Source organism: Pseudophryne corroboree, chromosome 3 (genome assembly GCF_028390025.1).
Source record: "Pseudophryne corroboree isolate aPseCor3 chromosome 3, aPseCor3.hap2, whole genome shotgun sequence".
Taxonomy (NCBI): domain Eukaryota; kingdom Metazoa; phylum Chordata; class Amphibia; order Anura; family Myobatrachidae; genus Pseudophryne; species Pseudophryne corroboree.
Genome location: NC_086446.1, coordinates 18060780 through 18074044, shown reverse-complemented (window position 1 = coordinate 18074044; position 13265 = coordinate 18060780). Strand labels below are relative to the sequence as shown.

Sequence of the window (13265 nt, the reverse complement as noted above, 5' to 3'; positions counted from 1 at the left end):
GGGGGTCTCCCACAGGTATCCCAACGGTCCGGGAGCGCCTCTGTGCGGTACGACCAGCGTGCGGGGGCTGGGGCTGCCACGGAGCTCACATGGCTGCTGCAGCTCTCATCAGCATCGGAACCGGAAGTCACTTGCTTTCTTTTCACTTTCTTACAATGTATTGAAAAATTATTATATTGTCAAAAAGAAAGCTAATTGTATTTTCTGAGGAAAAAAATAGTGTGTGGATCACAAGATAATCTAGCTAATTAGCTTCTATAAAAATTATTCCCCTTTGACACCTCCTAACTCAGTGCTGAAGGAGCAGGTCACACAGGAGTCTCTTTTTTATATCTATCTGTATACTGTTCTTCCCTTTCCCTCCTTCTCTATGGGCTGGTTATCCCCCTGTTCTCCATAGATGTCCAGGTTGCGTATGTGTGTCAGTGCTGTGTTATCCAGGATGTAGTCACTATCTTGCCAGTTGGGATTCCGGGTGTCAGCATACCGGCAGGGGACCAAGGGCTATTCCCACTCGTGGGTGTCCACGACACCCATAGAGTGGGAATAGAACCTGTGGCGAGCCTGCAGTGTGGCGCTCACAGCGATCCTGCTAGCATGGTGGCAGCCAGGATCCCATAGCCAATGCATCTCTCCTTACTGGTTACAGGCTTTCTAAAGAGCTGATGCTGGTGGCTGAGAATTTCACACAGTTCTGGCCGGATTGTGGGGTTTCAGAAGCAGGGACCCAGGCACGGGGAAGGCGGGAGGAGATGCGGTACAATCCCCATGAGTAGTTGGTAGGGGCAGACATGGTCAATGCCTAACCTTAGTAGAGAGGGTAACACACTAAGAGATAGGTGATCCAGCCAGATGGAACAACAATGCCAGAGCCGCATTCACCTACAGCCACCCCACACTTGGGATATGCCCAATCTCATCTGATCTTGGAAACTATGCAGTGTTGGGCCTGGTTAGTACTTGGATGGGAGAGCACCTGGGAATACAATGGAGATTATCGGCAGCAAAGCCACTCTTTCACCCTATGTGAAAGAGTTTGACAGGAGGTAACTTTTACATCAGTGTTTATACTGGGCCTAATTCAGATCTGATCGCAGCAGCAAATGTGTTAGCTAATGGGCAAAACCATGTGCACTGCAGGGGGGTCAGATATAACGAGCAGAGAGATTTCCATTTGAGTGGGGTATATTGTTTCTGTGCAGGGTAAATCCTGGATGCTTTATTTTTACACTGCAATTTAGATTTCAGTTTGAACACACCCCACCCAAATCTAGATCTGTCTGCACATGTTGTATTTGCCCCCCCCCTGCACTGCATCTGGTTTTGACCATTAGCTAACAAATTTTCTGCTGCGATCAGATCTGAATTAGGCCCATGATTCTCAATACACACATTTTCCAAATTTATGACTCGACATCCAGGGAATCTAACCTAGGACGTAAAGTATTACGTCCAGATAAGTCTGGATGAGCTCTCCCCTAGGGACAGATTTTGTACATCCCCAAGTGTATTGAAGTGTCCTCCAGATGAAGAAAAGAGATCCCTCCCTCATTTGTTGGATATATGAGTAAGATGGTTATAGTTGTTCTTCAACCTATCCTTCAGGCTTTTTAAGTTCAAACTTAAGGGGAGTGAAGAAATAGTAATTAGGTGGCTCATTAATGGCGATGCCTCCATTCCACTCTAACTCGAAGTGTCATAAAGTGTCCCCCAGATGAAGCTAGAAAGAGAGAAAGTACCATAAGTCCAGTAAGTAACATAAATCTTATTTTTTATTAAACCATGTAAGCTTGCAGCCCAATGTGCAGAGTTCCTCTTACGTTCCTACTCTATGAAATATGCTTCATACCCCATTACATTGCAGGTGGAATGTACTCGCCTCCTAGATAGAGAGAGTGACATCTAGACAAGGGCTGGAGTGTGAGCCCTTTGTATTCATGAACCACTTGCCTGGCGTGGTCACCTCTGATGTGACTAATCAGAAATGCCAACCTCAGAGGGACCTACTTGCCTCTCAGCATCTATGTACCCTCCCCCAATGCCTGCTGTACATCCAAGCACTGCTGATCAAGCAGTCCAGCTGCACCCCTCACCCAACAGCTGCTGAAAGGAGCATCTGCTGGGGAAATGTAAATGATGCAGCCCCCAGTGTATTTTGGTGGCTGTTTCTCTTTGGAAAGGTGCAATATCACCATGTTCCAGTCACTGGTAGATAGATATATCGGTCACCGATGATCTAAAAACATGTTTTAAAAGTAAAAAATAATATAAAATATTGTGGAATAAGTATAAAGGAGAAGTTCTTATCCTTATTTAATCATTAAAAAAATGAGAATTTCTGAGTGGTTGTTGGAAAAATATGAACCAGATAAGTGATTAGCAATATTAATATTATCACACCTCTGGTACCATGTATAATACGGGTGAGACCATCCATAGGCATGTTTCTCCTCTGTTACTGCATAAATCATAACTGACATTGAAATCTTACGAGCCCAAAAGGTGTCAAAATGGCAGCATAATGGGGTAAAGGATGGAGCATGTGTGGTAGTACAAGAACCAGTCTGGTTTAGTAGGTGGCTGCAGGGACTATATTCCCACCTGCAAGAGGACTAGACTATTGTGCATGCTTAGAGGTGGTGGAGGTCACGCATCAGCCTATATTGTAATTGGGATTTATTTTCTACCTTCCAGGATAGCTCCCTGCGGAGAGCGGATGTACAGGGATATGAATACACATAAAATACATAATGACTATAGTCCTGGGGTCTCCTCACCCATGATATAACACACAAATGTGACACATAATGACTATAGTCCTGGGGTCTCATCACCCATGATATAACACACAAATGTGGCACATACTGGCTATAGTCCTGGGGTCTCCTCACCCATGATATAACACACAAATGTGGCACATAATGACTATAGTCCTGGGGTCTCCTCACCCATGATATAACATACAAACATGGCACATAATGACTATAGTCCTGGGGTCTCCTCACCCATGATATAACACACAAATGTGCCACATAATGACTATAGTCCTGGGGTCTCCTCACCCATGATATAACATACAAACATGGCACATAATGACTATAGTCCTGGGATCTCTTCACCCATGATATAACACACAAATGTGGCACATAATGACTATGGTCCTGGGGTCTCCTCACCCATGATATAACACAAATGTGACACATAATGACTATAGTCCTGGGATCTCTTCACCCATGATATAACACACAAACATGGCACATAATGACTATAGTCCTGGGGTCTCCTCACCCATGATATAACACAAATGTGACACATAGTGACTATAGTCCTGGGATCTCTTCACCCATGATATAACACACAAACATGGCACATAATGACTATAGTCCTGGGGTCTCCTCACCAATGGTATAACACACAAATGTGACACATAATGACTATAGTCCTGGGGTCTCCTCACCCATGGTAAAACACACAAATGTGACACATAATGACTATAGTCCTGGGGTCTCCTCACCCATGATATAACACACAAACATGGCACATAATGACTATAGTCCTGGGGTCTCCTCACCCATGATATAACACACAAATGTGGCACATAATGACTATAGTCCTGGGATCTCTTCACCCATGATATAACACACAAATGTGCGACATAATGACTATAGTCCCGGGGTCTCCTCACCCATGATATAAAACACAAATGTGCCACATAATGACTATAGTCCTGGGGTCTCCTCACCCATGATATAACATACAAACATGGCACATAATGACTATAGTCCTGGGATCTCTTCACCCATGATATAACACACAAATGTGCCACATAATGACTATAGTCCTGGGGTCTCCTCACCCATGATATAAAGCACATATGTGGCACATAATGACTATAGTCCTGGGGTCTCCTCACCCATGACATAACATACAAACATGGCACATAATGACTATAGTCCTGGGGTCTCCTCACCCATGATATAAAACACATATGTGGCACATAATGACTATAGTCCTGGGGTCTCCTCACCCATGATATAACACACAAATGTGGAACATAATGACTATAGTCCTGGGGTCTCCTCACCCATGATATAACACACATACGTGGCACATAATGACTATAGTCCTGGGGTCTCCTCACCCATGATATAAAACACATATGTGGCACATAATGACTATAGTCCTGGGGTCTCCTCACCCATGATATAACACAAATGTGACACATAATGACTATAGTCCTGGGGTCTCCTCACCCATGATATAACACACAAATGTGGAACATAATGACTATAGTCCTGGGGTCTCCTCACCCATGATATAACATATAAACATGGCACATAATGACTATAGTCCTGGGGTCTCATCACCCATGATATAACACACAAACATGGCACATAATGACTATAGTCCTGGGGTCTCCTCACCCATGACATAACATACAAACATGGCACATAATGACTATAGTCCTGGGGTCTCCTCACCCATGATATAACACACAAATGTGGCACATAATGACTATAGTCCTGGGGTCTCCTCACCCATGATATAACAGAAACGTGTCACATAATGACTATAGTCCTGGGGTCTCCTCACCCATGATATAACACACATACGTGGCACATAATGACTATAGTCCTGGGGTCTCCTCACCCATGATATAAAACACACATGTGGCACATAATGACTATAGTCCTGGGGTCTCCTCACCCATGATATAACACAAATGTGACACATAATGACTATAGTCCTGGGGTCTCCTCACCCATGATATAACACACAAATGTGGAACATAATGACTATAGTCCTGGGGTCTCATCACCCATGATATAACATACAAACATGGCACATAATGACTATAGTCCTGGGGTCTCCTCACCCATGATATAACACACAAACATGACACATAATGACTATAGTCCTGGGGTCTCCTCACCCATGATATAACAGAAACGTGTCACATAATGACTATAGTCCTGGGGTCTCCTCACCCATGACATAACATACAAACATGGCACATAATGACTATAGTCCTGGGGTCTCCTCACCCATGATATAACACACAAATGTGCGACATAATGACTATAGTCCTGGGGTCTCCTCACCCATGATATAACACACAAATGTGCGACATAATGACTATAGTCCTGGGGTATCCTCACCCATGATATAACATACAAACATGGCACATAATGACTATAGTCCTGGGGTCTCCTCACCCATGATATAAAACACAAATGTGCGACATAATGACTATAGTCCTGGGGTCTCCTCACCCATGATATAACACAGAAATGTGGAACATAATGACTATAGTCCTGGGGTCTCCTCACCCATGATATAACATACAAACATGGCACATAATGACTATAGTCCTGGGGTCTCCTCACCCATAATATAACATACAAACATGGCACATAATGACTATAGTCCTGGGGTCTCCTCTCCCATGATATAACACACAAACATGGCACATAATGACTATAGTCCTGGGGTCTCCTCACCCATGATATAACACACAAATGTGACACATAATGACTATAGTCCTGGGGTCTCCTCACCCATGACATAACATACAAACATGGCACATAATGACTATAGTCCTGGGGTCTCCTCACCCATGATATAACAGAAATGTGTCACATAATGACTATAGTCCTGGGGTCTCCTCACCCATGATATAACTGTAACCCTTATTCACTAGTGGCGTGCCTCCACCCAAGCAGATGTACCCAGGCTTGCTTGGGAAAGCCTTCCTTTATTAGGATATTAGGTTAGCTGGTGATAATAACTCAGGTCACAATAACACTATTAAATGTTGAAAGATAGGGACATTAATTTTCCTCACCTTTTGTTTTCTTTTGTCTTCAGCAGATTTCTTAATTTATTGTAATCTTCTCTTCTCTTACAGATTTCGCAATTACACCCAATCAAATAAATAGGTAAGTAAGTTTATTGGTACTAAATTGCTAAAACATTCAGGGCTATATTATATATTATCATAGAAACCTATATTCCCAAATATTACACTCTTTTAAACATATGTCACACCATATATGCATGCAGCACAAAAAAAATATATATATATATCCCACAGAATATAAGTCTGTGGACCCGGGGTTTTATATAATTTTCATTATTACTATCTGCGCAGATTTAACCTATATAATATCCACTCTATAAGGTGTCAGTATCTGGATGACCTCCAGAAAGGAAAAAGGGGGTTCCGTATAGGGAATTACTCTCCAGTAAGGTAATTGGTTCAGTTGCAGAGGGGATATACGATGGGCAATCTTCTTCCCTCTCTGTGTATAATTTCTGGTGACTTGGTCAATAAAGTCCCACTACCCTTGTGAATCCACCGATGGTAATTTCCTCATTAAGATAGTTAATATCATCCCTGGGTAAAAGCTTCACCTTAGGGTAATCTGTGCACATATGCTCCCCTGGTTGGGTTTTAATTTTTTTTTTCAGTTAATATTCTTAGGGCTCTCCCCCGACTCCTCCTTTACTTTCAATAAAAGTTTATACTGAGGAGCAGGCTATCCTCCAGTTGATATAATGGTATTCAGGTAAAGCAGTGATGCGCAGCAAGAAAAAGGTTAGGGTTCAAAGCCAGGGGATTAGTGAGAGTAAAAATTAAGCCAGGAAATGCAGAGATAGTTGACAGGAATCCAGGGGCAAGCAGGTAATAGGAGTTAGTTCGAGTGCACACAATAAATTCTCATAGGCTAATGTCTTTTGCACCACAAGCAGATAGAAATTGGATGAGGAAAGAAGAAATACAGCTCCTCTTATTGCCTGCTACACTGAGGTAATTAGCTTCCACAGTTCCAATATCTATTACGTTATAGCAAAAGTGATAGGGTTTGTGGTGAATAGATGAAGCACCTCACAGGATGACCTTGCTTAATGCTACAGTCTATACAGTGACGGGGGGCTGACCCATATGACCGTACTCTACTGTGAATAAGATAGGTGGTTTTGGTCATATAGGGTATACAGTATATATATATATATATGGGCTGTATACTAATGCCAACTGCTTCCCCGCTTGTAATTAGGAGTCCCAGCCAAAATTCTGCTCTAAGTCTCTCTCTCACCTCACGATTGCAATTTTACCCTCCTGGTACTTAACAGCTCCCTGCAGCTCGTCCCTGCATCTATTAGTAGTACCTGACCTCAGACGGCAGTGTTGTGTGCAGGCGGCAGCCCAGTACGGTGGGGCGGTTCTCCGGCAGTAGGAACCAGTGATGTCTCCCTTTCAGCTGCGGTATTCTGTCAGGGGTGTGTAGCGCCGGCTCCTTTCTCCTCAGCGGAGGCTGTCGGCAGCTGTCATAAGAGGAAAGATTTTTTTTTTTTCCTCTCAGCCACCATTCCGTCTCCTTAGTGGCAGCTGGCAGGACCCTTCAGCGGTATCCCTTCTATCTCTCCCCGCAACGGCTCCGTCTCATTCCCGGCAGCTGGCAGGACCCTTCAGCGGTAGCCCTGCTTTCACCACCAGATATCCGTCGTTCCTCTCGCGCTCTCTCCTCAGGTGCTTCTCTCCCCCCTGCCGAGCGGCTTGTCCTCCCCCCTGCTGAGCGGCTCGTGCCGCCGCCTCCCCAGGTGTCCGTTCCCTTCATCCCCCAGCGGCGCGAGGGCTTCCAGCAAAATCTCTTAAGTACCCTCGTGCCACTCAATTCAACACAACACCTTCTATAATTTACTATAATACAGTATATATATTCTATACAGTTTATTAACATAGGGTTACATTCTCCCCCTGGTGATTGGCACTTATGAAAGGAGTGAAAATCACCATATAATTAATAACCATGCTGATGCAGCTATTATTTATACACACTATAACCAAAATATGGCCATGACCTTATCAAACTAGGATGTATTAACAAAGGAACTTCAGTGGGAGTGCCTAACTGTTCATAAGTTAAAATTCTTGGGGGTTTCCGAACTCTTTGTGGTCTGGGTGACATATGTAGTCCCTCTGACACTACATCTATTCCCCCTGGGGGGTCGGGTAACAATTCAGAGTTGTCTCTTACTTCCAAACTTTCATTGGTAACTTCCCCGGTAAGGTTTTTATCAATAGATTCGAAGTATTGATAATTCAGCTCTGGAGCACTCTCTTCCTGTAAACAGTCTTTGTCTTGATAAAAACATCCTGATGCATATTCATCAGTAGAGTCACTATTTTCAGATTGCATTTGAATCCCAGTACCCTTGTCGATGTTCATCCCGGTGGAACCACCCCTCTGATTCATAGGACTGTTACATTCAATATCTTCCCCCCACCGTATATCTTGGCAAATGGGGAGCAAATGCTGCCGATGATATGTTACATGGGGCCCTTGTCCATTTTCAGGGGCCAGTTGATACACAGGGAGATCGGCAAGTTGGTTTACAATAATATAGGGTTGGGATCTCCACCGATTTGCCATTTTCTGTCTTCGTGGGGCCCCTAACATTCGGATTAGCACTTTATCTCCAGGGAACAGTCTATTTTCTTTTACATGACTATCATATCTGTTTTTATTCCTTTCCCCAATATGTTCAGCTGAAGACTGAGCCATATGATAAGCCTCTCTTAACTGCTGTTGTAAGCGATTTACATATTGATGATGTGATGATACCTTAGGCGAATTTATTTGCGTTCCCAAACATACATCGATGGGTAGTATAGCCATTTGACCGAACATAAGGAAATAGGGAGTATACCCAGTAGAATCATTTTGAGTACAATTGTAGGCATGAACCAACGAAGAGACACACTGTTTCCATCGCCTTTTCATCTTATCATTTAATGTTCCCAACATATTTAAGAGTGTACGATTGAACCGTTCAGGTTGGGGGTCGCCTTGAGGGTGATATGGAGTTGTTCTCGATTTTCTTTATCCCACAACATCTACATAATTCCTGAATGAGATCACTTTCGAAACATCGACCTTGATTAGAGTGTATCCGAGCAGGCAACCCATAATGTTGGAAAAATCTCTCCCAAAGGGTTTTGGCGACAGTAACGGCCCTCTGATTAGGAGTCACATAGGCTTGCGCATAGCGCGTGAAATGATCTGTGATTACCAGTATGTTCCCTTCCTGTCCTCCTGGCCCTTCCAGTGAAAGAAAGTCAATACAAATTAAATCCATGGGCCCGGAGCTGTGAATATTTACTAGAGGGGCAACCTTCATAGGTAAAGTCTTTCGAAGAATACACTTCCCACAGGTCCTACAGTACTGGTCGATATCCCTACTCATAAAGGGCCAAAAGAATCTTTCAGATATCAAACCGAGAGTCTTCTCATATCCAAGATGACCATGCCTGTCATGCAGCTCCATCATCACCAAAGACTGATATTTATAGGGTAGTACTATCTGCCATTTATCCCGACCATCTCTCCTTTGGCTGTGTCGGTAGATTATACCTTCCCTGATGCACAATCTTTTTGATTGTTGAAGAAGTACTCGAGATTTTGGGGACACGGTCCTATAATTTATAGAATTTTGAGGGTTTTCCAAACATTGAATGATAGGTAGGATATCAGGGTCGGCCCTCTGATCCTGCTCCATTTGCTGGGTAGTAATAGTTTCCAATCCATCCATTTGGGACCTTGTTACCCTCTGGTACTGGGGTGGTATGGCCTTATCGGAGGCCCCAATCGTCCGGATAGCGGCCACATGTAGATATCCAGTACTACTGACCTGATGGCATAGTCCTTGGATGCCTGCAGCTGGTACTTCGATCCACTCATTGCTGTCAGTTTTTTCTGTTGAATGGGGCATTCTGGACAACGCATCTGCATCCTGGTTGGTGATTCCGGGTCTATATTTGATGGTAAATTTGTAGTTATTTAACGCTGCCAGCCACCTATGACCAGTTGCATCTAATTTTGCTGTGGACTGAATATATGTCAAAGGGTTATTGTCAGTCTGCACTAAAAATTCCACTCCATATAGATAGTCGTGAAACTTCTCCGTGACTGCCCATTTGAGAGCTAGAAACTCTAATTTATGTACCGGATAATTTTTTTCACTATGAGATAGTCCACGACTTACATATGCAATAGGTCTTAGGTGATTATCATCAAGTTGATATAGTACTCCCCCAAGTCCCTCAAAGGAGGCATCAATGTGGACCTCATAAGGGAGTTCTGGATTTGCATATGCCAGCACTGGAGATTTTGTTAGACTCTCTTTTAGTTGACGAAAAGCATCTTCACATTTTTCATCCCATCTTACTCCAAAGGACTCTTTAGGCTTTAAATACTTTGTCTCATAGTTAATAGAAGAACCTGTCATTTTCCTCGTTGGTGGATAGCCTCGGGTCAGATCCGTTAAAGGACGGGCACTCTTAGAATATTGTGGCACAAATTTTCTGTAATAGCCACAAAATCCCAGAAATGATCTCAGATCTCGGAGATTATCAGGTCTGGGCCAGTTCTTTACAGTTTCCACCTTAGCTGGATCAGTAGCCACTCCTTGCCTACTGACTATGTGACCAAGATACTTTACTGATGACCGACAAAGTTGGCATTTTTCAAGAGATAGCTTTAATCCCCTGGTAATTAATCGATCCACTACTTTGAGTAGGCGCTGGTTGTGTTCATCCAGGGTTCTTCCAAACACTATGATGTCATCCAGGTATACGAGTACTTCCCGGTAACACATATCCCCTATTGTTTTTTCCATGGTCCTCTGGAATGTAGCAGGAGCACCAGTTATCCCCTGAGGCATCTTGAGAAATTCAAAGAATCCTATGGGGCAAATGAAAGCAGTTTTAGATCTATCATTAGCGCTCATCGGTATCTGATAATAACCACTCCTCAGATCTAATACAGAGAACCACCGACTACCTTGAAGACAATCAAGTGCTTCATCAACTTTCGGGACAGTATATTGGTCTGGCACGGTGCGATTGTTAAGGGTGCGATAGTCAATGCATAATCTAATTTCACCGTTCTTTTTCCGAGCGACCACTATGGGAGAAGCGTATTGGCTCTCAGAGTCAGCTATCACATTATTTTCAAGCAGTCCCCTGAGATGCTTCCTCACGTCCTCGAAGTCAGCTGGTGCCAAACGTCTAGATCTTTCTCTGAAAGGGGTCTCATTGTTTAATTTAATGTGATGTTCAACCCCGGTAGCAGTGCCTAAATCCCATTCACTTCTGGAGAATGCCGACTCTCTAAGTAGTAATTGTTCTATAAGAATTTGTTTATTATCATCGTCAATATCACTTCCCGTAAAACAAGCTTCTAGCTCCAACTTTGAAAAAGAGCGTACTCCCTCCTTGAATACGATGTCATCCTTTTCTCCAGTCGCCATCTTTCCATCCACCCGATGACTCCTTAATTGGGGGTGGGTACCTACCGACTCTGGCTTCACACCTTCCAATATTTCCTTCTCTTGCTTCTCACACCATTGTATAAGGTTCTGAAACATATTTGTATTGGTGCCCACAATTACGGGCAACTTCCCATTGTCCCCAGGGGAATCCGGACATACCAAGGCTACTAAGGGAACAGTTTGGTTAGTAGAACTCAATCCGGGATCAAACGTGATCTGGGTAACCACATACCCCAGATATGGGTAACGTTGTTCACTCAATCCCCATATAGTCAGTCCACTAAGGGGTTGAATGGGAACATCAGACAGATGGTGGTTGTACCAAGATTCGAATATTATGGACACTTGTGATCCACTGTCCATTAATATAGTACAATCATGACCATTGATCATAGCCTTAGTTATAGGTGCATGTCCCAATAAACTCTCGGGAACAGAGTAAGACCATTGTGCACTCCCCATAGCTCTAACTTGTATTATTGGGGAGTCTGTGAGGGGTCCACAGCACTCCCGTTGGAGTTTCCCCCTTCGCATGACCTTCTTCTCTCATTGTTGTTACTTCCCCTCCTCTCAGACCCCCTTAGGGGGCATTCAAACGACCGATGTCCAAACTGCCCACAACTATAGCACTCGTAGGCATTTCTAAAGTCACTTCTTCTATCTCCTCTTCCTACACCCAACAGCCTATTGGGGGCTCGTTGTTGGCTAGTCTGCAGAGCTATAAGCTGGTCGATTTTCTTGTTCTGTTCTTCTATCATTCTCAATAATCTGTCATCCACAGGAGGGGGATCAGCAGTAGGTAATACAACTTTCACCTTTTTTATAGACTTTTCCCGATTTTCCATTTGGACTTCCTCCAATTTGACATCTCTGACTAATTCATTCAAGGTGGGGGGTCGAGCTGGAGTCATAGTACAACGAAGTTTCTGAGCTATCGGACTGTTGGTAAGAGCCCCTTTCAATATTTGTCTTAATCGCCTCTCATCCACAACGTCTGATGTAAGTCCTCCTTTGTCCACAATCTTATATATTAACCGGTCCACTCTATATATAAATTGGGTTAACGTCTCTCCGTAATTTTGATAAGTGCCGTTCAGCCTGGCTAACATATCTCCAACATCTTCCAAGGTTCCAAAGGAGAAATCTAAAGCCTCAATATATTCCCGTAAAGTGGCAATGGGGTTGCTCCTCCTGGTTGCTTGTATCACCCTCATAGCAGGCCCACGCAGACTCTCCACTACTCTCTGCTTTCTTATATGCTCAGGGCATTGCCATTCCTCAGAATGTTGGATGGCAGCCTCCCTCCACATATCGTATGTTTCTTCTCCTGCAGGTACAGGAGTAATTCCCGAGAATATCCTCAATCTACGATATCCTCCTTCAAAGTGCCATCTTTCCAAATGGCTAACCACTTTGTCGACTACAGCTTCCACCTGGGGTTCTGAGCTGCTGGTACGTTGTCTAGATGCAGCATTGGTTTCATCACGAATCATATAGGATCCAGCAGAATTAACCCCAGTGATAGGTTCTCCTGCTCCTTGATCATCTCCTTGGGTAGCCTCTTCCTCTTCTGACCTTTGTCCTTCAGGCCAGATTATTTGAATTTTCCTCCCAGATCCTCGTTCCAATATGATCATACCAGGAAATAAAGTCCTGTCCAATACATCCTTACCACTGAGGAGCATAGCCGACACTTCTCCATTCTGCTCCTTCCGTTTATCCACTATACAGGGATAACTTAGTCCATATACTTGCTCCATAAATTTCAATACCTCTTCTTCCTTGACGGTGGAAAGATTCCCAACCAAACTCAGACTATAGTTAACATGCACTCCCTTCTCTTGGCACCAACGACTGATATCTTCCTCCATAACCTTCTCCATCACGACACTATATTCCAACAGATAGTTAGTCAACAGAAGACGCTG

At 43.6% G+C, this 13265-nt stretch overlaps 2 protein-coding genes across 2 annotated transcripts in view; both read left to right on the top strand.

The window, feature by feature from the left end:
• Window positions 1-13265, top strand: part of LOC135057009 (oocyte zinc finger protein XlCOF8.4-like) — a 279935-nt gene that overhangs the window by 64476 nt on the left and 202194 nt on the right. The window lies entirely within an intron of this gene.
• LOC135057014 (retinitis pigmentosa 1-like 1 protein) overlaps window positions 1-13265 on the top strand; it is a 68277-nt gene that overhangs the window by 41209 nt on the left and 13803 nt on the right. Inside the window, exon 4 of the mRNA XM_063962875.1 lies at window positions 5909-5939. Coding sequence (XP_063818945.1) covers window positions 5909-5939 — 31 coding nt within the window. The remainder of the gene's footprint in view (window positions 1-5908; window positions 5940-13265) is intronic.